The sequence below is a fragment of the Grus americana genome, chromosome 5, assembly GCF_028858705.1.
Source record: "Grus americana isolate bGruAme1 chromosome 5, bGruAme1.mat, whole genome shotgun sequence".
Classification (NCBI taxonomy): domain Eukaryota; kingdom Metazoa; phylum Chordata; class Aves; order Gruiformes; family Gruidae; genus Grus; species Grus americana.
Window position 1 is genome coordinate 18207304 of NC_072856.1, and position 26125 is coordinate 18233428.

The 26125-nt window shown below is 43.2% G+C and overlaps 2 protein-coding genes across 3 annotated transcripts in view; both read right to left on the reverse strand.

Moving 5' to 3' along the window:
- Positions 1 to 7472: 7472 nt before the first annotated feature.
- MRPL23 (mitochondrial ribosomal protein L23) lies at positions 7473 to 18752 on the reverse strand. 2 transcript variants are annotated; one of them, XM_054826204.1, is made up of 5 exons: positions 18649 to 18752; positions 18422 to 18544; positions 17469 to 17551; positions 15517 to 15590; positions 7473 to 7656 (listed from the first exon to the last, which is right to left on the reverse strand). In XM_054826204.1, exons 2-5 carry the CDS (start codon positions 18484 to 18486, stop codon positions 7492 to 7494), a joined length of 387 nt encoding a protein of 128 aa, XP_054682179.1. In that variant the 5' UTR covers positions 18487 to 18544; positions 18649 to 18752; the 3' UTR covers positions 7473 to 7491. The 2 variants fall into 2 exon arrangements, with proteins under 2 accessions (XP_054682179.1, XP_054682178.1); XM_054826203.1 differs by having other exon boundaries at positions 18657 to 18741.
- Positions 18753 to 20281: 1529 nt separating this feature from the next.
- The window catches only part of TNNT3 (troponin T3, fast skeletal type), a 36589-nt gene continuing 30745 nt past the window's right edge, over positions 20282 to 26125 (reverse strand). Inside the window, exons 16-17 of the mRNA XM_054826472.1 lie at positions 23170 to 23210; positions 20282 to 20681 (exon numbers count right to left, since the gene is read on the reverse strand). Of these exons, the coding sequence (XP_054682447.1) occupies positions 20633 to 20681; positions 23170 to 23210 (90 nt within the window). The 3' untranslated portion in view covers positions 20282 to 20632. The remainder of the gene's footprint in view (positions 20682 to 23169; positions 23211 to 26125) is intronic.

The window sequence follows — 26125 nt, forward strand, 5'->3', positions numbered from 1 at the left end:
TTACAGGCTTTTCAATCTCTTTTCACAAGATGTCTCTTCTTGTTTCCATAACTACAATCACAGCTGGCTCCTGAACTCCCCCCCCATTTTGGAGTGGCCAAAACAACATGGTGTGTCCCAGTATTTAAGGGATCCTTTACAACACAGAAGGATGTCCCAGGATTGCAGAGCAGCTTTGCTGTTGGTTAAAACAGGAAACATGGAGATAAAAGGAGCAAAATCCCTCTGCCAACTGAAATTTCTCTGTCCTGCTATGCATTAGGGCAGTACAGAAGAACTGACTTGGGTTAGAAAATAGCTGCTTCGAACACAAGACTGAGATGATAGGCAGACATGTCAGTTCCTCTCCTCTCTCACAAGTCAAAAAGGGTAAGAAAACTCCAAATGGCAGAACACCACATAGCTCCAAAGTCTGCTCCAGCTGTATTACCCATTGCTTTAATCGGCCATTCCCTTGAACCCCCTCACACTGCCTTAAGCTGCCTGCTACATGCCACTGTTCTCACTGCCCAGAGCCTAGAAGAATGCACATAAAAGAAGTATCCCCAGGGATGTGCCCATCTGTTCATCTAAAGACATTCACCTCCCTTGCACAGCACCCTTAGTTTTCTCCCCACTGTCCTTTTCTAGTTGTTTCAGCATCGTTAAAACATGAAGATCAGGCTGGACAAAGCTGCCTCGTCCACTGAGATGCCAGCAAGCAAAAGTAATGCAGATCTCCACTTCCCCTCCTTCTGCTGGATCTCCAGTCGGGTCGCAATCACCATTAAGCCCCACGGGGGAAACTGAAGCATTCAGAAGTTGATTGAGTCATCTAAAACAACAAAGAGCAGCAGCAGGCTGCCACACAGCTCTGGAAAAGTGCCCTTTAAAACACTAAATCCCTGGAATGAAGGGCTGCATTGGCTCATCCATGAGACTATCCTAATGGCATGGATGAATTCTCCCCTAACTTCAGGGCCACTTCATTCAGAAGGGTTAACAGGGAGGTGGTGGGAGAGAGCAGCACCAGCTCCGGTTTGAAAGCAACCTACCAGGAGAGGTCCCACAGGCAGAGTAGGGGGCACTGAGGTGTTAGACAGCTACTCAGAGCTTCAACATCAAGTCTTGGCGCGTCTCAGGTCTCCTCATGGTCACCCTGTAGAGATTTGCCTGATCAGCCCTTAACAGTAGGACCCAACTTTGAAGTCCATGGCCTAGCTACGTCTGCATAAGCAGTAGCAGCATCAGGCCCAACATGCATTGGGCAAAGAAGCAAAAGAAACAGCCCACAAACTCTTTCAGCTCTGTTTCAAAAGGCTTGGAAGTTCCTCCCCTTCTCTTCCCCTAGCCCCTTCTATAAAAGCTTTGCATGCAGAGCAGTGTCTCTTGGGTCCCTCATTCTCTTGAGCAAAGTAAACAGACCTCCCGTGCAGCGACAAATGAACAACAAACAGAGGGGGAAGGAAAAAAAAAATCTCGCTGCCAACTTGGAGATTTTTTTTTCAGCGTGTTTAATTTTTTAAAAAAATTAAAATGTGCAAGCTATGCCCCAAGGGTGACCCTACACAAAGCTTTCTGGCAGCTCCAATGTCCTCCATTCGCCCCTCACATCACTACAGACACCCCATCTTTCCCCATGCTCTTCTCCTGACACACATGCGCACATACGGAGCCCCAAGAATCCTGGCACCCAGACGGCTTTTTCTTTTTCAAGCATGCCAAAACAAGCTAAGCTCCTAAATCCCTTTTAGAATCTGGCCTTGTGTGGAAATCTGTTTGCCTCCATCCTATGTTTATTTTCTTTTGTTTTCAGGTTTGTTAGCCCAAGGGCAAATGTTGTTCCTAGCACCAGTTTTGGGGTTGGGTTTTGGGTGGGTTTTTTTTTGGTATTTATCTTTCAATCAAGTGTTCCTCCTTGCAAGGATAAACAGGATGTTTAGAGACTCTGGGTATGACGACCAGTCTTTGACAGCTGTTGGGACACACCACACACTGGGTTTGCCATGTGTGCAAGCACTGGCACAGCTCAATCTGCAGCAGGCTCTCTTCATTTGAGGAGATATACTATTTGACCTAACAGGCTTTCGGCAGCTCTGTGTTTCCAGCACAGGCTCACAGCAACATGCCACACGATCCAGAACAACTCCGTGGCCTCTCCCTCCACTGATGAGGGTATCACCTGCCTAACCCACAGCTCGTTTCACTTCCTTGGCTACACTAAACTATGCTCTGCCTCTGAGAAATTTTTCTTTTCCAGGTACATACAGACAGACAACAGTCAAAATACTTCTAAACCACACTGATTTAACAGAGGGAATTTCCCAAGCCTTTTTTTAGGAAAGGAAGTCTTCCAAGCCTTGAATCACTGACATTGGTCTGACTCCTAAACCAAGAACTTTGGAAAATGAAACATAGATAGCACTGAGGGCCAGATCCCAAGGAAGACCTACCTACCTAGAATACTGTGTGTGGCCTCAAGATGCTCTCTGAAGTTCCAGTTACCATGAAGAAAATGCAGTGCCTAATTCTGCACTGCCCAAATTCTCCAAACTTTTAATCACTTTTCATTCGCAACATTTATTAACAGCTGAAGGCAGGAGAGGTTAAGAGACTGATAATTAGTCCTAGTTTGTAATTAAAAACAATTAGTTTTGCACCAGGCCCTAGTTACTGTGTTCTCAGATGACAGAATAAGTGACTGTGGGATATCTCCCGAATTCTGTAAGCTGGGTGTGTCCGCAACAGCAGCGCTCACTTTGATAAGCTGTACTATACACAAAGAGCTAAATTCTGTCCAAACAACCATAAATCACTCTAAAAGAAATGGCGTAGCCAGGATGTCATCTTAGCTGGTCTAAAACCTTTTGCATTTAAAAAAAATAATATTTATAAAAATTACCTCTCTTTTCTACAAACACATGATTGCTAAGCAGCAACACTCAGTTTTCTCCATTACAACCACTTTAAGAAATTCACAGGACAGATGATAACGTGTTGCTGACTTTCATGCTGTTTGGGCCCAGCTTATCCAAGGAAACTTACTTCGTCCTGCGCTGCTTGTCAGGTTCAAGCCTTGAAATCCACTCCAGGTAACATTCAACCACAAGCTTCTGGACTACGCACAGAAACTATGGCATGAAATTTTATGGTCTGTGTTATTCAGGAGGTCAAAAGGGATTATCACAATGTTCCTTTTTAGCTGTGGTATGTACGAGCCTTGGCATATAAGCCACCCTGGAAAGCCATTCTCAGACAACTGTTTTAAATTGGACTCTGAGCAGTCCTTGAACTCTACTTCAGGAGAAAGCAGCACTGTCAAGATAACGGTTTTACAGCTTTCAGTCCTCCTAGCAAAAATAGTGCTTGCTTTGTGTACCTGGCCCTGTTTCACACACTAAGCAGACATCCTCTATCCAACCCCTATCACCCTCTGCAAGCCGTTCCACTAACATACCAGAGCTGAAAATTCAAATAAGTAAAATAGTTTTCCTGGGAAAAAAAATCCAACTTTAATATAATTGGGATAACCTGGATGGATCGGAAACTCCCCAGCAATGAAAACATTTTTCACAGCAAAATGGCCTTGGATAAAAGTAAGCAAAATTTTCCTACTGGTTTTCCTTTGCACAGAGCAGGAATATTTGCTAAATCGATTAGAATATGTCTTTTCTGGAATCTACTGCAAGGTTGTACTTACTTCTTTCCTATCATTTATTTTATTTAGCCTTTTTTCTCCTCTTAACCACCAGTAGACTGACAAACAGGGAATGATGCCCAGGACTGCAAAACTGGCCACTGATCTGCAGGCAATTCTTAAATCTTTGACATTGTGTGGCTTACACACAGAAGATGAAGCTACCACAGCTTTGCGTCTAACCACTCACCAGTGAGCTGCACTATGTGCCTTCCTACTTCAAGGTAACTGTCAAGACAAGCATTTGCACTCTCTGAGATCACGTGGCAAGGCTCAGGTGACAAGTGGTTACAAGACACAGCAATTTTGTCAACTGCAGACACCCACACGTTCTTATGTGATCCACTTCAACCAACAAGGAACCTGTTCCTAGCACCCAACTGAGCAGGACTTAGAGCACAAAACTCATTTCAAAGCTGTTAATGCTAGGAAAGCTGCTCTACATGGTCACTTCACTGTCTCTGCAACTCTGTTCTGGCTTGTTTCAAAAAATAATAAATACAAGCAAAAAAAAAAAACAATTGCGTGTTCCCTCTGAAGTATACTGGTGTTGCTGGGACAAAACTCATCATAGCTGGATGCCTTTCTCCACTACAGTGGCCGATGCAGTCAATTGCGCATCCACTGACTGTTCCAGCACGTTACTCTCTTTGGGGGGTTGCACACGTTCAGAGGGGAAAGAAACTGCGTTCAACGACTCCCTTGCACGTCAGAGAAGACAGCAGCTGCAGAGCTGTGCACGCCAAGTGCGGGACCTGGCTTCTCCTGCACCACAGCGATCAGCCTCTTCAACCAAGTCATTACTTTTGTCCTTGGAGAAGTTATTCACACGTATATCCAAATCCTTGGCCCACAGGTATGGCTGCTGACATAGCCAAGGACAGCTTGACACTTCTGATAGCAGGACTAGATGTGACCTCACAGGATCTGCCAATCCCTTGCATCACCCAAAATAAACATCAGGATGTGCTGGAAGGAGCACAGTTTAGTGAACAGAACTACACAATTCTGAGTCCTTGTCCCAGTTTCACCACTCATTTGCTGTACTTCTCTTTGGTACGTGATACAATCTTTGCCTTCATATTCATGTATATCTCTGTTACCTTCTAGCCTGTACAGTTTGAGGGATGGGATTTGTAAAAGATCATATTAAGTACTGGCACTTCTTCAGAAACACGGGCCAGCAAGGGACTGGGAAAGACTTGACATCTTTTTATTGCCCACTTCCATGGCAATCAGGGGCATTAAAGCAAAGGAACGGTGGGTCAAGGGCTTTGAATTTTCTTTTTTAATCTTACCTTAATTTCACAGGAATACTATTTTATAGGTAGCTGGTAACGTTGCTCTCTCAAGCAGCTTGAGTATCTGCCCAAATCTGCTTGCAGCAACTTCATATAGATAAGGGTATTCTCGTGTCTCTATTTCTTCCCTTTTGTGCCACTCCAGACAGAAACCTGTCTTGAACATGAGCTAGAAATTAATCCCCTATGGAGAAATCACAGAGTAGCAAAGCACGGTAGACCTACCCAGGGGCTTTTGATACTCACTTGGCCTAGAGCATATTTGGGACTGCAAATAAACTCCTCTTAGCTTGAGTCCTCAATGCCACTACAGAAGCTGGCAACTCCCAACTTCTCCTGAGGACTGTAACAGGGAAGGCAGAGAGGCTGATGGTTAATATATCTCTTGCTGTTACACCTAACACATGGAATACAGCCTCATTTATCCAGAACTATCACATACCTGACTGTTTGCTTGCTCAAGGCTGACCAACCAGTTCGGAAGATACATGGCAGCACTAAATGAATTATTTTCATTTTATCTTCACCATGGTGAAGAAGATGGGAGTTACCTATATTGGAGGTGACCACAAAGGAAAGTGAAGGAAAAATAGCAAACTCCATAACATTATACTGTGGGAACAAAGCCCCAGCCCCGATATGGATCAGCTCCACACTGAGCTGTGATTTTGAGAAACAGCCCCTTTTAAAAAATACATTAAAAAAAGGAGGGGGTGGTAGGGAGCCAGCATACAGCAGAGGAGAGACCCTTGCATCTAGACAAATTCAGTCATCCTACTTTAAAACTGCAGGCCAGCTCCTGATTAAACCTGGAGTTTCACATGTCACTACAAAACTCTGGAAGTGTTGGCTTTGCAGATATGCCAAACATTAGAACTGTTTTCAGTGAACTCAGTATTTTTCCACATCTACTATTGTAACTCCACTGGCAGGCTAGGAGTAGCAAATCCTCCCTTATCTCCCTCCTCTCTGAAAGCATCTCTCTGTTTAAGCACCAGCTAACTTAGATCATCACGCACAATCCCCCTTGGAAAATGGACAAAGGGTGGGTGGGAGAGTCACTGGGGCTGTAAGCAACAAACCACAGACAGAGATGGACTGTCGTGCAGAAGGGAAGTAGCAAGGGGAAAGAGGCAACTAATGAACAGAAGGGGGTGCGTAAAATCCTACTTGGATTGCCTCTCTGGGGAACAGCTGTTTCCTTGTAAACATCTTACTAGCTGTCCAAACAAGTTCAGACACAAAACAATAAAGGAGAGCACCCGGGTAGAAGCGTGCAAGGCATGGGCTCATTCACTACCCTGCCAATTGCTCCAAGTGGCAGAATTCAAAAGCCAGGGAAATGTTAGCCATACGTTTAACCCTGCATGCGCTGGTGTTAAAGCCAATGGCCTGCAGAAACACATCCTTCTCTACCTGTGGTGAAGTCCTTCCTAGTCCTCCTTTTCCCCTGCAGTTTCTGACACAACAGCAGAGCACATTACTTGACAAAGAGGAAATATCTCATCAAAGCAAGGAGAAACAGCCACAGAGCCAAGAAACATAAAACCTGAACGTGGCAGCCCTGAAGGCCTAGAAAAGTTCTACCACTTCCCTGGCATCAGCAACTTGGAAGTAGAGGGAGTTGCACCAGAAAAAGTAAAAAGTCTTTTTATTAGTCCTGAGCACAAAACAGCCTACACTGACAGAAGCATTGCTATACCAGTACAACCGTATACACACAGGACTCTTGCCAGGACTGCAAGGTAGCTGCAGACAGGGGAAGAAATACTAGCTCAGCCATGCCAGTAAACGTTCCTAAGACAGGCTGGCCACAGAAGGCAAGTACCTGCACAGCACAACAGCAGGCACAGACTGTACACCCCCTTCGTCTGTTCCTTGATGCTTCTGGGGATCAAACTCACACGTGACTGGTCACAAGCCTAGCCAATAAACCCTGTCTCCAAAATGCCACACAATCGTCAACAAAGGAGTGCAATCAAATCACACGCACATCTCCAGGAAAGGAGGGGGTCATTTGCAAGGAAGGCAATTCACAGGATAGGAGTACACCATAACTGGTAATAAGGGAACTCAATGTCCTAAGCCTATAGTCAAGTTATCTACACCTACATGTCCGCCTCTGACTGACCTGTTTTGACTTCACACATTCTATTCAACGCAAACTACACTTATCCTGGGAAATGAAATGCCTCCTACTTCGACTCAAAACAACCCGTAGAAGCAGGAAGAAGGTAAGCACAATGACGCTCTCAGTCAGAAACAACAACAAGCAATTCCACATTTTAGAACTAGACCCCAAGTTCACAGGAAAGACCTGATGCAGTCAGATTTATTTTACCTTTTTATTTCTTTAGGGCCATTTTGTTGTAGTCGTGCACAAACAGCCAGAAGAGAGACACACTACCAAGGCCTGCTCAAGAATAAACATTCGGTCATGACAAGAAGGGAAGAGTGCAAGTTCTGCTGATCAAAATCCATCTGAGCCTAAAAAAAGGCAGCTGGCTTGTTGCATCAAAGTCCAAACCAATCGGGGACTCCACCTCGTCTCGGGTCACCTTTCTGTCTCTGCTTCTCTCTCTCCATATATTTATCCTTGAAGTCATCAAAAGAGCGAGCTTCTGCATCTTGTTCTTTCTCTGGAAACAGGTTGGGAAACTGAAAGGTTTGTCCTTGGCCCTAAAGAGAAAACAAATGGTCAGAGAGACATTCCAGCCTTTCTGCAGTAGCTATGATGCATATACTTAAAATGAAAGACCACCCTGAAGTTTCAGCTAGCGCAAAATGGTACCTCTTACCTCCCAAGACCTCTTCCCACCCCTCTCCCCAAGATAAATATATATCCCTCCCCCGCAAAAATGCTAACTTTCAGCCTCTCCTCTTTTGCATATTAAGATACTGACATCTTTTTTTACAGATAAATGGTCAGGAGATGGACACCTCTTCAAAGATTTTGAACCAGCTAAAAGATGTTGTATGAGTCATACAGTAAAAACAAGATGAGCAAACTAAGTGATTTTGTTAAAGTAACACCACTGGGGAAATACATGGTGGAGCAGGCATTCATTATGTTAACACTCAGGATATGAGTAGTGGTTATAGTTGTTTAAATCTCACCTATAGGTAAGAGATAACAGTCCTAGCAGCTGTTACTGTAGGGTGTAATGTGGGAATACGGCATAATAGATAGTAGAGGTCTCTTATCAACAGGAATAAAGACTATAGCGTAAAACAATTACAGTGGAAACAATCCGTCTAATACATCACTGATGAGATTAAAGTGATTACATCTGCATCAGTCATTCTGCCTAACAGACAAGTCCTTTCAGTGAAACATCATCATCAGATCTGTGTCTCCCACTTGGAAAATAAATATTTGCTTGGTCTCTGTTTTTTATCTAACAGCAGGAAACCATTATTCTGTGGAAATGTTCTATCCCATTAACATTATCTACTTACTTTTTAGTGGTGTTCGCACTAAGCACAACTTCATTAAACTCAACAATATCAGCCCTTCCATTCCATATGGGACTCTGCATAATAAAACTCATAACTGATAGCTCGTAAGTCTAAAATTATTCTCCAAAATACTTACAAACCTTACCATACATTAACTTCTTTGGCAGAATACTGCATACAGAAATCTCAACAAAGAATTTAATTGCTTCAGATAAAAACAGGGTGATGTGGGGTTTTTTTTCAGATTAGCCATTCTTTACATTTGTGCAATAAATATAATCAAACAAGAGGCCCAGTTATGAAATGGTTCCACAAAGGACATTAAAGGAGCCTTCCACAACACAGCTACCTATACTACATTTTGGGATCAGAAATGTGACATAATTAAATCCAAAAAAACCGCATCACCATGCTCCTGACCCAGCTGAATGTGTGCTATGTTCCATTTAGCCATATACGCTCAACCTGGTAATTTACAGGTGTGAAAGAATTTAAACCTCAAGCATACACTTTGGAAAGAAAAAAACATGACTTATCCCTGTTGAGCTTATCCAGACTAGAATCTAGGAAATATCAACTCATATACAGCAATGCTCCGGTTGTTTTTGTAGTGCATATTTCTTGGGGGTTTCCTAAGAGCCTGACCATACTACAAAAACAAGGGAGCGGCTGTGTACATTGCTCTGTCCTCGATTCTAGCCTGGATAAGATCAACTGGAAAAAAATCAAGGTTTTCCTTTCCACGGTGTACACTCTGGGGTTTCAACTCTTTTTGTACCTTTAAATTACCAACAGGTATGCTTATAATAGCTGTCCTATGACAATTAAAGCATAGTTCCATTTCAAGCCACAGAAACTGGCCTTATCAATGTCCTTGAGCAATCCCAATGCTGTAGCTTACTGAAACTCTTCCTGTAGTAGGATCAGCAGCAAGCACCCTTGAGGCCAAGTGCTGCCCAAGATTTTAACACACTGAAGCATTTGGAAAAGTATTTGTTTATATTACAAAAAAATTACTGTGCTTTAACTGCACTGCAGGCGGGTCACTCAGCCCCGTGGTACCTATAGAACAGACGGGGCTGATTCTAAGGACTCCTCTGCCCCAGACGGGAAGCCATTTTAGTTAAGCAAGTCAGAAAACAATTCAGGCTAACATGGTAGGCATACCACCTACACTGAAAATTTGAGAACTATTTATATTGGTAACAGTGTAGTAAGGGACTGTTCTTGTTATGCAGCACTTCCATTCTGGTATGCTTCCAGCACCAGTGCACTTCCCTTATTGGAGAATGAAGGAAAACTGTCCCTAAAGCATACTAACAACATCCATGGTAATTTAATAAGCATTGCAAAACAGTTATTATTTTTAAAAGAGGGAAAAAAAAAAAAACAAAAAAGATATGCACAGAGGCTGTAGCGAAACCAGACAAACCTTTCAAAGGTTTATCAAAGTGCCCACAGTTCTCATTTCAAGGCTGGTGAAAGTCAAATATTGAGCTGGAAATGTCAATCTGTATCTGAGTCTTTTAATAAATCAAAATCAGCACAGACAAGTTGGCTCTTTCCAGCTCTTGTTTTGTGAAGAAATTCTGATTTTGGCTGGCAGCCAGACACGATTCGAAACAGCCAAGACATTACACCCTGAGAACTGAAGGTTGATAAATCTTAAGTAACAATACTATGCAGTAACACTGCACTGTAAGACTCTGAAGTGATGAAAGCTGTATGAAAAATAGCTGCTGTGCATGCTCAGTAGCTAGTTTTCAGAAGAAGCCTGTATCGTGGGTATTTCAAAATTTCAAAAATACCAAAAGGTATCAACTTACACAAAGGACTGTGAGTCTGTCCAGGCATCTTTACATTTAGTTCATCTTCCACAGGATGCCAGAGGCTACTCAGGTTCAAGCTCATATGCCACCTTTTCAAAAAAATGCCTACCAAAGAAATGGAGGGATCATCACTCCTTTACGCAGTGCTGCTGCTTCTTATACTTTTTCTTTGTAAAACTTTTCCCTTCTATACAGAAACTGTTTGACAGCCATATGGTAAACGCATCCTCAGAATTAAATCCTAGCCAAAATAAAGCAAACAACTAAACTTCTACCAAGTTCAACAAGGTTTTATCTGGTTTGCAAACTGCTAGAACATGAAATGCTGGCATATTCAACCTTGTATTTGTTCACTGTTTTACCTTTTGCAAGCCATTTAATCAAGGTCATCCTTTTAATTACTAAATTATTGACATTCACATAAGCTGAAATGGGCTCTAAAAAGGCTAGGGCTTGGTCCTCCTTTAGAGCTTCTGCTAGCATAATTACCTCAGAAGCACAAAGAAAGAAGGAGAAAAGAACACCTTCCTACCTGGCATAGCCATGCTAAAAGAAAACCCTGTAAAAAAGACAGACACTGGCAAAAAAATAATTTTGCTCGGATAATTTAGTCTGTCTTGGAACTGGATGCTGCACTGCCAGGAAAAGAACTTTTTCACCAATGTGAGGTGATACACTGATACTCTGGAGTTTGTCAGGATAAGCCCTACCACCACATGCTGTTATATCTAAGTGAGCCCTTATAATGCTAAAAAAAAAAAAATAAAAGTAAACAAAGCAAGTCAGAGATGCACTATTAAAACACCTAAAAATAAAGGCAATGTGATGATTTTATGCATTGCTATTCTCAATTTAGGGTCTTCCCAGAGTCCTCCCTTTTTCCTACAAATTCTAAGATTATGTACAAGTGAGATGTGTGGTCCAGTGTTTAGATTACAGAAATGGGAGCCATTAAACTTCTATTCCTACGCAACTCTAATCCTCGCTTCAGCATTACCCAAATGTAAAACTGATTTATATACAAGGTCTTATGAGGATTCATTTGTTACATGCTAACATCCTTCAAGATAAAAAGTGACCTAAGCATCAAACATGTATTTTCCCCTTAGATTTCAAGCCTTTTTCGTTAGAAAGGCTAAACACACACCTTGTTCTCTGAGTTTGTAGAAGGAGTTATCACATGGAGTGGTACAAATTGCCTCCATTCATTTTAATGAGAGGTTGAGTGACCATAATTAGGCCTATGAAGTCAAGTGTTAGCCTTTCCACTGCTGAGCCTCATGTCAGAAAATTGCTGGAAGGATTATCCAGCATAAACTCACTTATACTTCTCTGACCTTTGCGTCCCTTGAAAAGTTTAGGAATGGAAAGTCAGCACAGATATCATTATGTAGGAATGACGCAGCAAACACTGATCATGTAAACAACTGTGAGATCTTCTGATTATTTAGATAATTGAAGCACTTACTACTGTCCTTCAGAATTAGGAGAAAAGTGATGTTTATAGTATTGTTAACTAAAAAAAATGTTGGACTCCCAACAGCATGGGATTTGGTCCAGCAGTAGCAGCAAACGCAGCTAAGTTTAATATTCCAGTGCATTCGAACGACTCTCCTACTATTGCAGTGGTAACATCTGATGGTAAAACGTATGGCAAAACAGCAAGGAAAGCAATTTCAAAAATCCACACAGGAATGACACAGCGCACGGAGCATCCAAGTTTCCTCTGAATTCACCACATGTCAAAAGAAAACTGCTGTCACATCTGATGTGTAAATGGGTTAATTACTATGAATGTACTGGACACTCTAAACAGGGTTTGAGGAGAAAGCATTTGCAAAAATGTTCCCACCGGTGCCATCATTTATGCAGCTAAATAGGTGTTAGTCCTAACGTTGACAAGGTCAGACTCCTTTTTACAGCCATCTCCATTAGATTTCTCAAAACAGGTTTAATTAAAAATAGGTCTGGATTCCAGAGGCTTGTCTACAGTTGTGCTCCCACGGGTACTAACACCTGTTGAGCTAAACCAGTGAGAACACTGAAGGAGGAGGAGGGGATGTTGTTGGTTTTGGTTTTTTTAATTTCCCTAATGTTGATGCAACTGTAAAGTTTCCCACTGGCTTTCTTCTTCTTCTTTTTTTTTTTTAATAACATTAGGATAATTATAACTATACTGGAGTAAGGAGAAAGGTTGCTGTATTATATTCATTTTATCTACTCCGCAAAGATATATAGCTTTGTTTTTAATTAAAAAAAAAAACAAAACCCCAACAGTGAAAAAATGTAGCATTTGACACCTAGGGTTGTAAGTCTCTAGCTTAAACCTTTCTCACCACATTCCAAAAGAGCAAAAAAGGCAGGCAGGATCTGGAATGGCAAGATATTGTTGATCCACAGCCTTCTATGATTTGAGGTATTTTTTTAGTGTGAAAATATTATGCTTGGACAGATCAGGTATTTGTCCAGTTACAGCCTGAGAATAAAGTAAACAGCTCCGAATCTCCAAGAAATAGTATTTGGAAAAGAAAGGACAATAATTCTTACATGTGGAACAGCTGGGGCACTAATCTGACACCTAAGGGTATGTTGACTATGACTTCATACACCTTCCACCTTTGAGACACTTGCAGTAAGTTAATGGATATGTATATTGCGCTGGGACACATAAGGTGATGTTTTATGAAGCAGGGAAGCATAACTGGTCATGAGAATATACTCAATTTCATTCAGGTAAACCACACCACAGCTGCTACCAAGTCATGCTGGAAAGAGCAATACTTCCACCTAGTGGGCAACAGAAAGATCAACCCAAGACCTTCCAAAAATGCATCCTTTTTTTTCCAGTCATGAGCAGTTTTAACTTGAAACTGGATTAATGAGAGAAAACACAGCTGGTAAAAATGGTGGGAAAGCCCAGCTACTCTAACTCACGGCAGATGCAAACTAATTCTCATGAAAATAAGGATTTTACAGTGGTTACCAAAGATTTTCCTAAATTAGATATTAACAATGGACTGCATGGGGCCTGCTATGGCCTGAATCATACCATGAACGAGAACGAAGGCAAAACCTTCAGTTTCACAAATGACACTGGTTTTCTGGCCTCACTCACTCTTTAAAGCTGGTGTGAACAAAGAATGGGGAGCTCTTTGTCTGAGACACCAGAGCTAGTGATGAAAAGCAAAGAACAAAAGGAAGAAGAGAAAGAAAAAAGGACAGACAAACCTAAATGTTAAAGGAATTAACAGACACCAAGAACAACAGAAAAAAAGAGAGCAAAGATACTAGGAATGAGGTGAGGGGGAAATGCACAGACCAAGCTTCGCTGACAAAAATTTACTAAGTGGTAAGCGTTCCCTCACTTGGGACGAAGTACAAACACCACAAGGTGGTCCCCTGACCCCATTTATGGGTCAGATGGAAAATATGGCATTCTTTAAAAACTTATGATGATACAGTACAGGACAATGCAGTAAGGGACACTTGCTGTCTGATGTACCAAGAGCAGTCCTCAGCCACAGTACCATGGGGCTCTGTGCAGGCTAATTTGCCCAGCAGACAAAACGAGAGGCTGGATGGATGACCAGAGTTACTGCTGTCCGACTGCCTCCAGTGCCAAGCTAGTTTGGGTAATTCTCCTCTCCACCATGGAGCTGCCTTTAAGGTAATGGCAATTATTCTAGGCTCAGAGGTTTGATGTGAAATAAATGCACAAAGGCACTGCCTTATACGAGTGGCTTGCTCCACAGAACAGCAGCATTTTGCTTCCCACTCATTGCCCTGGAGTAGTTGCAAACTACCTCCTTCTCAACTCAGCAGACAAAAGGAACAAGGCTGCATTAAATACAGTGAAATAAAATTTGAGAACTGACCACAGTCCACTAAAAATCCATGTCTGCTTCAGTCTTGGGAAACGAGTTTCTAAAAGCAAAGAAGTTACTAGCAAGAGGCCATGACAATGGAAAGCACTTACAATTATCTACCAGGGAACAACACTCAGAGAAAGCAAGATATATCATCACTCCTAGCATTCAATTCTTCAGCTGTGTTCTTAATGAATTGTTCACACCTGATCTCTCTCAGACAAAAACCTAGCACAGACAATCCAGGAGGGAGAATTTGCCCACCAAAGCAGAGGCTCTTCCTTGAAAAATGAATGTTTTTTAGCCATTGTAATGTAAAATCCTCATGGAGATGAGGTTGCCTTTAACTTCAGCACAGTAAAGCAAGGTTAGTCCTCATTTAAATACAACTGTTACCTTTAAAAGACTAGTATAATGTACAATGTTAGTAGAAAGTAAGGGCTCTAGAAAAACACACTTTCCTCACTTTTCTTTCCACTCACAGTCCCAGAAGGGGCTTACAGAAAAATTTCTAAGCACATTTAAACTCAGAAAAATTAAAACCCATCAGATTTCCCATTGTCTGTGCCTCTTGAGTTTGACCCCAAGTCCATACACAGTCTTATGCAGTCTTTAAGATCACACAGTGTTCACCCCACACTGAATCCTTGTCCCAAGATGGAGTAACACTGAGGTTGTGTTGTCAACAGCAATTTTGAGTTCATGGTTTTACAACCATAAATAGCATTCCTTTAATGTAATTTTGGTATGTGAAGGGGTTTTCTGTCACTGTTGCATTTCTTTTTTGCATAGAGACAGGTAAACCCAACAGAAGTCTAAACTACAATATGCTTCTGTTATGAAAGAAATCCATAAGAACATGAAGCTCCTTTTCCACTGGGCAACCAACATACGTTTCAGAACCTGTTTTAGCCACAAAGCATGCTTGTTAGACGTGACTAAAAGCTCTCCAAGGAACATGCCTTAGTCTTCTCTGAAATCCAAAAAGCTTTAATAAGAAGTTCCATACCTTTACAATATATTCTTTCACTTACTGGACATTTCAGCAATTAACCACACAAGTCGTGAACCTTCCGGCACACAGAGTACATGGTCAGCATGAAACTCACTGGCAAAGCAGCACCATATGACATTAGACCATAACTTACATACAGACCTCAAACAAAGACCTCAAACAAATATGGGACTTGAAAACTAACCGTTTGAATTTGATTTTTAGACTAAGTCATTTAAATCTCTTTATACATTCTGGAAGGTATTAAGGAAAATGTCATTATTAGAGGACTGGAAGAAACATTCAGCCAATTGGACAATTCAGGGAACATTACTTCTAGCTTGGCTGATTAACAGTCCCTCTTTCCCCACATGTATCCATGTTAACTCACCAGCTGTACATAGGCGACCTTGTAATCTGGCTTCTTCACTCGCTGATTCTTGTGATTCCTCTTGTTATTTGCACCTGCAGAAATGAAGAGAATCCCACCTTTTACTTCCCAGGACTTCCAAGTTCCCCAAAGCAAGGCCAGGCTGAAGGAGAGACTTCACTAGTTCTGATTTATTGTTAAGAGGATTACTCTTTCTTCAGTACCAACACAGTATCACAATTACTAAAATGTACTGAAATTAGTAGATACTACTCTCCTCAAGTAGGGAACCGAGGCATCACCACACTCAGGCTGCTGACACCTTTGTGCCTTCACATCACACACACACAAAGTTTGCAAAGAAGCACAGAGGTAAGTCTCCTGAGTAGGGGGCCAGGAGTGATAAACTGTCCTCCCCATATCAACAGCTTCAGGAAGACAAGGAGGAAATGGCCACTAAGCAGCTTCAAACTTGTCAATTTTTACTACCCAGCTAATAAGCTGGATCTACTGTTTATACAGTAGGAAATCACATTCCACATCCAAAACCAGCAAAGTACCTTGACCTTGTGCAAGTATGCTGGTCACAACTGAGTGGGAAGTTAAATTTATTCAGTTAGGCAGACATTAAAGCTTTCAAATCATTAGATATTCTAACCCCCCTTTCCTCTTTTATCCCTGAATATATACATTCTACCATCACTTCCATTAGCAGTGGAGGATGAAATGGTTATAAAGACAAGCATGAATATTTTTCAGTGCTGTTTGGAACTGCATGTGTTTGGTATTTAAGGCTTTATTTAATTCTATTTTTCACATAACCATATTACAGATGATCTGTTTTTCTTTTTCTTCTTTTATATGTTCTGAGTTTTACAACCTTATTTTGAAGCTTTTTCTTTCATCTTCCATTTTTCGCTATTACAGTTCTTTTTTCCTGTCCCTATTATAAAATCATCCTTACTCTTACCATTATAAACACATCAATCAATTCCTTTGCTAAAGTCTCTGCATGAAAAAAGAACAACTCAGTCAAAGACATCCTAACCAACAAGTCGCTCTCCATTTGATTAATGCACTCCCTGGTGATCAAAAAGGTAAATAACATGAAAATTATATTCCTGAATTTGCACCACATCCAAACTGCAGTCAGAGAAGCTCTGGGGGAAGATTCGTGTGTAAAGGTGACTTTATATAAATTTAGCTTATCATTTAGCTTATCTCAGTTAGAGGTGGGTCCCTTTGCTCCAAGTCAGAGTTCAGCATAACTTAAACTGGCAATGTTTTGGTTTTGGTTTTTTTTTTTTTTCTTTTTCTCTTTGGTTGGTTTTATACTGGTTTTTTGGTTTGGGGTATTTTTGTAGGGTTGACAGAGGGGAGAAACACCATGAGTGGAAGCATACAAGTCTGTAGCAGCAATGTGCTAACAACAGGTGATGAAAAATTGAAAGTTTGTCACTGTGTTTTTCTGACATTATCTACTAGTCTAATAGAATATTTTTTCTATGCTCTACAAACTTTGCCTTTTGTTAGACCGTAACACCTCCTCTGTGCATGCCAGGTAATCTCAACTCACTTTTTTTTTTTTTAAAGGCTATAGCTGAAATTAATTACTAATTTTATGAAAACACATGAAGCAGTTCCTTCTGAAGTGAGACACCCACTGGTCTTCATGGAGAAATGGTACCAACTACAAAAGCGTATAGAACAAGCTAGATAACTGTCAAGATGATGAGGCTTTTTAAATTCAGATTTTTCTTTTTAAAACTAAACTTATGTCATAATCTAATCAAAGCATTCAAATATGAAGTAGTGCATATTCATTTGAAGGGACAAATAAGTAAGTTGACAGACATCACCAGCTAATAATGGAACCACAATTTTTTGAAATCTAATGGACTTTTTGAGAGGAAAAGTCTATTCTGGCCGTGCAGAGATGTATTCAACCCTTTGGATTACTCAACTGCACTTACCATACTGTATCCTGGTCCTCACAGCAGCTACCGGCACATTGTATATTTTTTCAAGGTAATTCTTGATATCCACTTTTGTCATTCTAGGCAACACAAAAATATTTTGGGGCAAGAAAAAAAGTAAAGTATAAAGATTTAAAACAAAATAAACCAGAGCCAGAGTATTTATAGACTGGTTGATACTCTGGAATAAACACATCATCTTCTTTTACCAAGATAGCTTTACTGCACAAAAGTATAAAGTCAACATAGATCACACACTGCTATAGCAATTCATTATCCATGAACTGTAACAATGACAAATATTTTATACTCTGTAGCCTCATACTGTCAAAACCTCAGATATATTCTGCATTCAGCAGGAGTGGGTAGGCTTTCTCACTGCCCAAGCTGAGAATCCTCTCTGAATAGAACTTTCTAATCTTTTCAGGATCTGCCACAGGCTTGCTGGCTTTAGCGTGTGCAGCCAGATCAGTCAGGATGACAGTCCTGACAAATACCTGGCCATTGCCTCGTTTTCTCTGGATCATTGTCATAAGCACTTCCTTCTTCCCAAGCCTGTCCTCGGGCAGGCTGAGCCTCACTAACACTCAGGAAGAGGAGCCAAGCAAAGCTCATACTTCAATTAGTGCCCTCGCAGTCCTCTAAAAGGTCTCCCCCATGCAGGAGACCCCCAGCCCAAAGGGCACTCTATCTGGCATTTCAGCCTCCCACCTCTCAGCTAACTAGACAAGCTGCAGCCCAGAAGGAGGCGACAAGAGGCAGTGTGCCGGGACGTGTGGCACTGGCGATGGGGGGTGTGCGGTGCTCTAGAAGCGGCGGGGGCCTCTCTGCACCCCCGGGTGGCGCTGGGCCCCTTCCGCGGCAGGGCAAGCCCAGATCCGCAACGGCTCCCGCTGCGGGGAGCTATGTCGTGTCGTGCCGTGCCGTACTCCCGCCGCCCTCGCACTCACTCCATGGAGACGCGGAACTGGACGGTGTCCTCGGGCTGCGGCACGCCGGGCCGCACCGCCAGCATGAAGAAGTTGGGCCGGAAGATGCGCAGCTGCGGGCCGCCCAGCTGGAACAGCGGGTACCTGCGGGAAGATGCCGCCGATGACTGACTGACTGACTGACTGACCGACCAGCACCCCCCACCATCGACCCGAGCCGAGCCCGCCTGCCCCCGGCGCAGCCCTGCCTGCTCACACGGCCTTCCTGACGCCCGTCGCCATAGCCGAGGCCCGGCCCGGAAGCGGCGCGACGCGGGAGCGGCTCCCGGCAGGGCGGTGGCGGCAGCTCTCGCCCCCTGCTGGCGCGGAGGAGCGCCGGGGGGTCTGACCACTCACCCCGGCACTGCCTCCGCGCGGCTGCCCCACACAACCCCAGCCCGCCCCGGGGCCCGGCCGCACCCTTGGCCCATTCGGGGGCGGGGGGGGGACGCCTTGAGGCAGGGGAGAGTTCCCCAGGGAAGCCGCAAGTCCAAGGGGTGAGGGTGAGAGGGTGAGGAAGCACCTGCAAAATGGCGCCTCAGTGGGAATTTGCAGCCTTGGCTGCTTTTCACGCGGTCTTTTCCTCATGGTTACAGGAGTGAGGTGATTCTCCTCTACTCCACTGTAGTGAGACCCCAGCAGGCGTGCTGCATCCAGCTTGGGAGTCCCCAGCACAAGACAGACGTGGGTCTGTTAGGGCACGTCCAGAGGAGTGCCGCAAAATGGTGGGAGGGCTGGGATGCAGATCCTGTGAGGAAAGGCAGAGAAAGTTAGGGTTCTTCAGCCCGGAGAAGAGAAGGCTCCAGGGAGACCTTATTGTGGCCTTTCAATACTTAAAGGGAGCATATAAGAAAGATGGAGAGAGACTTTTTATAAGGCCTATCAGGACAGGACAAGAAGCAACAGCTTTAACTGAAAGAGGGTAGGTTTATATTGGCTGTAAGGAAGAAACTTTTTACAATGAGGGTGGTAGGACACTGTATCAGGTTGCCCGGAGAAGCTGTGGATGCCCCATCACACTGGAAGTGTTTAGGCCAGGTTGGATGGGGCTTTGGACAACCTGATGTAGTGAAAGATGTTCCTGCCCATGACAGGGGGGTTGGACAAGATGATCTTTGAAGGTCCCTTCCCACCTAAACCACTCTTACAAATCTATGATGCCACAGCATACGCTAACAGAGAGCCACAGTGTGAACGTAGGCACCAGAAACACCCAGAAGTTTGGAAACATGGGGGAGAACCACCCTCCCTGGTGGGCTTCCCTCCAACAGGGCATTTCAAGGGTTGGCAAAGACAACGGGCCCTACAGAATAGGTCACATCCCAAATGTAGTAACAGCCACTTCTGTTTTGACATCTACACTCAATTAACCAAGTAATTCGCACTCCAGTATTGGCTTTAATATTATATGTATATATAATATGTATAATGTATATAACTGCCTCAATAAACATTTTAATGTAATATTTGAATGAATCATTCTCTATGACTTGTCTGCATTTAAGAAATACTGTGTGCTGAAAACTACCACTTCTATGGATTTGTTCCTTCATTCCCAATTCTTTGATTCCCTTCATCACTCAAACTTTTAAGTTAATTTCAGCTACATTTGGCATCCAGATTATGAGTTTACCCAGAACAGAGTCAGCTTTTGCTATCTGCCTGTATGATGGCTATAAAACAGACTTCTGATCCTGGCTCTTTGTTGATGATGCTGAGTCTCATTCCCAGGTGTAGAGCTAGATCAAATGATATTAAATAAGGATTTGGACCAACTCCCAAACCTTTGCAAAATGGGATGCCATTAAATAAAATATGAAACACCATTCCAGAGAGCTGTCATTGGAGTAGGTACTGGTCGCACTTTATTTACAAAATCCAGAGATTTGTACCCAGCAATCTACAGGAGAGCATAGGACTGGTATCAGAAGGATAAAGGAAACACTCGGCAGGAATTGAAGATGCCAGCAAGGAGTCATCACAGTTTCACAGGGAACCTGCTTCCTTTTGACTGAGGAAGCCGCCAGACCCCTCCAGGAAGAAAAAGAAGAAAAGCAGCAGCAATTGCCAACCCAGGCTGATGTTGCAATTTTTGTTATCATTGAGATGTGGGAACACAAGTGATTGGTGAAGGAAGAAAGAGGAGACCAGCAGGGTTTCGGCATGCCACTAAGGGCCATCCTGCCTGGTTTTTTACTTCCAGCGCCCGCCAACCTTGCCCTTGGCTCCTGCCTTCTTGCTGCTACAATACAAAAGAAAAGAAAAATATGTTAGCATGATGGAAGCGGTGGGGCTCTGTGACCACTGTGCATTTCTGACTCTCAGATTAGGATCAAGCTGCTTTCACTTCTCACGTGTTGGGCACACCTGCCGTAGAGCACATCCTGAGAAAAATATTATCGATATTGTGGAAAGAGATTCCTCCTCAGGTTCTTAGTGAAAGGCCAGGATTTGCATGCCTGAAAGAGGTTGACCCTCCCAGATTCCTGCATTATCAGGACAGAAGTCCAGGTGGTCTCAAAACTGAGTGACAGGCCTAGCCATCCACTGACTTGATGTTTCCTGAATTCAAATACGCTATGATCTGAATTTTAGGATTTAGAGCTGTTTCTGGAGAAAATTTCCTCATTATCAGGGAGCTCTAGTCAAATTCCCCAGATGCTCTAGTCATCCAGTAGTGGAGGCAAAAAAGCTGAGCAATAATTTAAATACAACTAAAAATTGCTTTGCTCTAGCAAAGGCAGAGTGGCTTTTGACTTATATCATGAGAGCAAGAGCCTCCAAAAACAGTCCAAACAACTTTTTAGGCCTCCCCTCATATCAGTATCCCCATCTTGTGTGTGAGCAGTTCAGCTACACTCCCCACACAAAGCACCTGAGGCAACTCTTTCCAAATAGTATCTTCTTGCACACAGAAGGGCAATCCTGCATGCAAGCACTTACCTTCTGACTGAGAAGCAGGCACGCCTGGAGTCAGGGAGGGGCCAGGCGTGAAGTTAGTCGGGTTAGATTCTGCACCGGTTCCCATAGGCAGCACCTTGGCTTTTGGGGCTTGGCACACCACCAAACCTTTCCATCTCGCACACACGATGGTGAGGCTGCTTCTTGAACCAAAGCACATGCAAACGGGGGTAGCTCTTTGACATGGCAGAGCATGGGGTTGGGGGCCAAGCACAAGGTGGTGAGGCCTTGCTATCAGTAGAGAGGCCTTCTTCAGAACCACTGGCTCCTCCGGGGAGCAGAAAAAAATGTGGATGACACATCTGCGGAGATTCTTGTGGTGCTGCCCCATGGATTGGTTCAAGAGCAGTAGCCATATTTACAGAAGGATGTAGCACAGTGACACAGACATACACATAGTGGATACTTTACCTTTTGACCAAGTTAGACTTGGTCTATTTGAAAAATCGACCTTTTACATGAGAGAGAGCAGAGCGTTTTCTGCCTATCTTAAATTCATCTCAGTGTCCCTTTTGCCAGCCTCTCCGCAGGTTCAAAACCCAGTATAGGAACTGCATAGCTCCTCAAATGAAGGCAGAGTCCTTTTATCTCTGTAAGCGCCTGTGATGTTTGATGTTATGCCTAACCTTTAGAGTGTGCTTAAGGAGACTTAATAAAGTCTGAAGCAAAAGGATCACTTGATCCTTGTATAACACATTAGCAGACATTGCTTTGAAATGATACAGTCTATCAGGAATAGAAATTTAAGTACACAGAAATCTCACGAGCTGTGGGCTTCTCAGTGCAACCTTTTCAAATGATGTCCTGAGAGAGTATGATGTATTTTGGGGGAACAAGCATGCAGTAATGGTACTGCCTGTTGTGGGTGGTGTGGTAGTGCCCCTCAGAAGAGCAGCAACACCCAGACAAACCATGGCATCCTTCTGCAACTGCACATTCTGCTCAGGTTTATCAGCCTACAGCTCTGTACAGAAAATACCACGGGAGGGTCAAGCCTTATGTTTGGCATCTACAGACAACTGAGCCCCCAGTGTACATTCATGTGATAAGGCAGGGTGGCTTGGGGAAGTGGGAAGGCAGTGTGTGGTCACTGCTATCATTCAAAGATGTAACCAAAGACCGCCACTTCATGCCTGGCATGACTTTGCTAAGAAGGTACAGAAGCACAGTGAAGATCAAATCCCTCCACTGCAGAGCTCTTCTCCCTTGCTTCCCTGTGTCTGTTAGTTTTCTACATCCCTAGCCCCCATGCTTTGTCTAGGCCTGGTCTCTCATAAGTTCATTGTAAACACCTAGAATGGTTAAAGATATAAGAGTCAAAAAATCTGAAGAAATAGAAGTCTTGTGGGGAAGGAAAGTGGGAGAGATGATGAGTGAAAAGAACTCACAACAGTAATCCCATGATGTTAGTCTTGTTACACACCATTCCTTATAATCTTAGCAACCACTTGTTTACCCTTCGTAAACAAGGGTTGTATTCCCTTAAGTATTCAAAGCACCTCAGTCAGGTGTTTGAAAACCTCAGCAATAAGCAGATGGAAATTTTGCAGACATGGTGTGAAGAAACGTGATTTTTTCTTGTTAGCTGTTATGTTCACTTCAGTTTCCCCTTCATTTTCTCAATGTGAGACAAGATGGGAGTTGCCCTTCCATCTCTAGCCTCATTTCATTGCAACAAGAAAATGATGGTGTTGAGGCTGAAGCGACTGTTTTGAACACTGAGAAGATATCCCCAAGCCAGGAGCTAGGAGGGGGATATAGGTACTTACTGCTTCTGAGCCTGATCGATCCGGTTCCTGAGGGTGACAATCTGCAAACAACATATATGACCAAGGTTTTTAGAGATAAAGAAACCTTGTTCCGTCACAGAGAGGGGAGTTTTACCTGCTGAAGTGCTGGAAGCAGGTGCCTATGGAAGGAATCCTTTGAAATAAAAGCTCACCCTTGCTTGAAGGAGAGAAATGTTGCTCCTTGGCAATAAATCTGCAAGCCAATTTCATATGTCAAGGGAAAGAAGAGCTAGAATTTTATAACCTTTATTAGAAGAGTTCCTATGTATACCAGTTAATCTCCTATGAATTCACATGTCAAACTGCAGGCAAGTGAACTGGAATGAATGTCACCCTGGCCAGTTGGAAAGCTCTTGCATGGCCTCATCCACCTGTATGTGTCAACTTCACGTTTTCACTCTTCCCCTACTCCTACACATTCAGAAGTGTATAAGCTCAAAGAGCTTCGGTGGACTTTGGATGGGTACCTCAAGAATGGAAGATGGATCACACATTCTGCTGGAGCACCTTTGTTGGTTGGGAGAACAGGAGGTGAGAAGCTTACAGCTGTCACCACCTTCCTAGCCACTCATTTAATAAGAGAAGACAACTTTTAAAGGGGCTGAAGAAGAAAATATTCAAGGAGAGCTTGAGCAACCACAGAGGAAAAAGTTGGGTTTGGGGCTCTGAACACCTTCCCAAGCTCTGTTGATGACTGCAAGCCATTGTCTGTGTGAGAGTCTGTCCTACAAGATGGAGCATCTCTTTGTTTAGCCATAGGTAAACCGCATATTTCCACCTGATGCATGGGAAAGCAAACACCTACCTTGCACAGGATGAGCACGTTATGGCCTGACTTAGAACCTCTGTCCTGGCCTACAGCCCTGGACTCACTACTGAAATCCTAGGACTTTTCCAGGTACTGGAAAAGCCCACAGGAACTAGGGTGTCATAGAGGGCCCTCTTTTGTCCCTTTGCCTTCTCATCTGTAACTGAGTCAAGCTTCTGCCTAATTTTCCAGCCTTGGAAAAGGGCACTTGCCAAGACGTATGCTTTGCTCTGCTTTTGGTGTAATTCAAAGTTCACTGGTTCTGCAGGTGCAAGAACTGATGACCCAACATTTGAGTATATAAAGTGACACTTGATATTCCCCACATACGAAACAAGAAAAAAGAAGTCGTACATTAGGTTGGCCCAACAATGGGTATTTCCTGGCTCATGCCTTTCCGTGACAAACAAAAACAAAATAAGAAACTGAAACATTAGCGGGAACAGGACAACACAAGGAAGGAAAGATCAGCACATCAGCTACTTTTGTACTTACTCATGGAAGTTTTAAAATCTACAGCAGCGGTTTAAATTATTTTTTGCAACCGAGTATTTTTCCCAAGTGTGGAGGAGAACCAGCTGTCTTCAGTTTGACCCAAGGACTTAAGACTTACCTTCACTGATAACCTTGTGATAGTGACTATAACACTCACTCTCCAATGAAGCACCAAAGAGCAATAGACACTAGAGCTAAAGAACAGCTCAATTCCTGTGTGTCCCAGTTCCTTCCTTTGTCTCTCCCTTGCATCCTTGCTTGTGTCTCCTTCATTCCCTTTGCTGTGTTCACTTACCTTTCTCCTCACTTTTTTCCTGCTATCATCTTTCCTTTTTTTCTTGCACTTTTCTTCTCCCAGCTCAGCTGTGCATTTTTCTTCTATTTTGCTCATTCTTTGTGCTTTCTCTCCTTGCTTTTCAGCAGCAGCCACCCATCTCTTTGTTTACGCAGAAGTTTCATTACCATAGCATGTATGTCTCCCCTGGCACTGCCTTAATTCCTCTTGTTCCACCCCCAGTTGACCTGTTATCCTTAAGGTAGTCTTCTCCAATATTTTGCATCTGGATAAGCATGTGGCGACAAGGTGGAGAATCTTTCCAAACACCATACCCTTCTTTTCTGTGGAGTCCAAGCTATTACATATGCATCCCTAAGCTTCTGCATGTATCCCAGGTACTTCGGGGTGACTCGCCCATGCACATAATACCAGAGGTTCGGATAGGGAATTATTTTAGAGATGATCTGAGTGGGTTGCATGCTCTGTTCTTTAGCCACATCCCTGTTGGACATCAACTCTTTTCCTAAATTACCGCTTCATCTCTTTTCAAGGAATGAAAGGGGAGAGAAAAAGGAAGTGAAGGGAGAGACACAAGATCCAGTTTTCTCTTTTCTCTCTGCACTTGGAGCCAAGTGCCAGTTACTGTCTGGCACCTGGCCTCTGACCATGCGACAGGCTCATGCATTTGGTAGCCTTTGCTGCTGCTGTTACACAGACAAGTTCATTGTACTTACAACTTGGAAAGCTCCTGCAGCCTGCAACGCATTGTTAAAATCTAAGAGAGATTGAGATAGTTACATTGGTGTTGCTCATTCACTGTCAGCATGTGCCTGTGTGACTGGGAATTAAAAGGAGAGCCAGACAGAGACATATCTAGTAAGATTTCTCAGCCACTGAAACCTTATGTACGTGAGTGCAGCCCTGTCTTGTGGCTGTGAAAGAAACACATCCACTTTCTGTTACTATATGACACTTCGGTCAAGTGCTGCTGTCTGAAGACAGTTTTCAGTGACTCCAGAGAGCTCAGTCCACAGGGAATCTGTCTGGGACGGGAATAAAACTTACAACGTTCAAGTGTGAAATCAAAGATGGGTTAAAAAATATTACTTTGCAATGGAGATGAGCGAATTCAGTTACTGATTTTTCAGACCACCGTTACCTATAGATAACCAAAAATGAACGAGGTGTGTTTGGGCGGAGGGTGGAGAGTCTCTCCTTTCTGTTGGGATTGCCTTTCCATGGGGCACTGAAAACCTTAAGAGCGGTCTAGCCAATTTCAGCCTAAAATGTGAAACCCAGTCCAAGCATGTATGTTAGGGGAACGCAGTTCCAAGTGTCTTGCTGCTTAAATATTG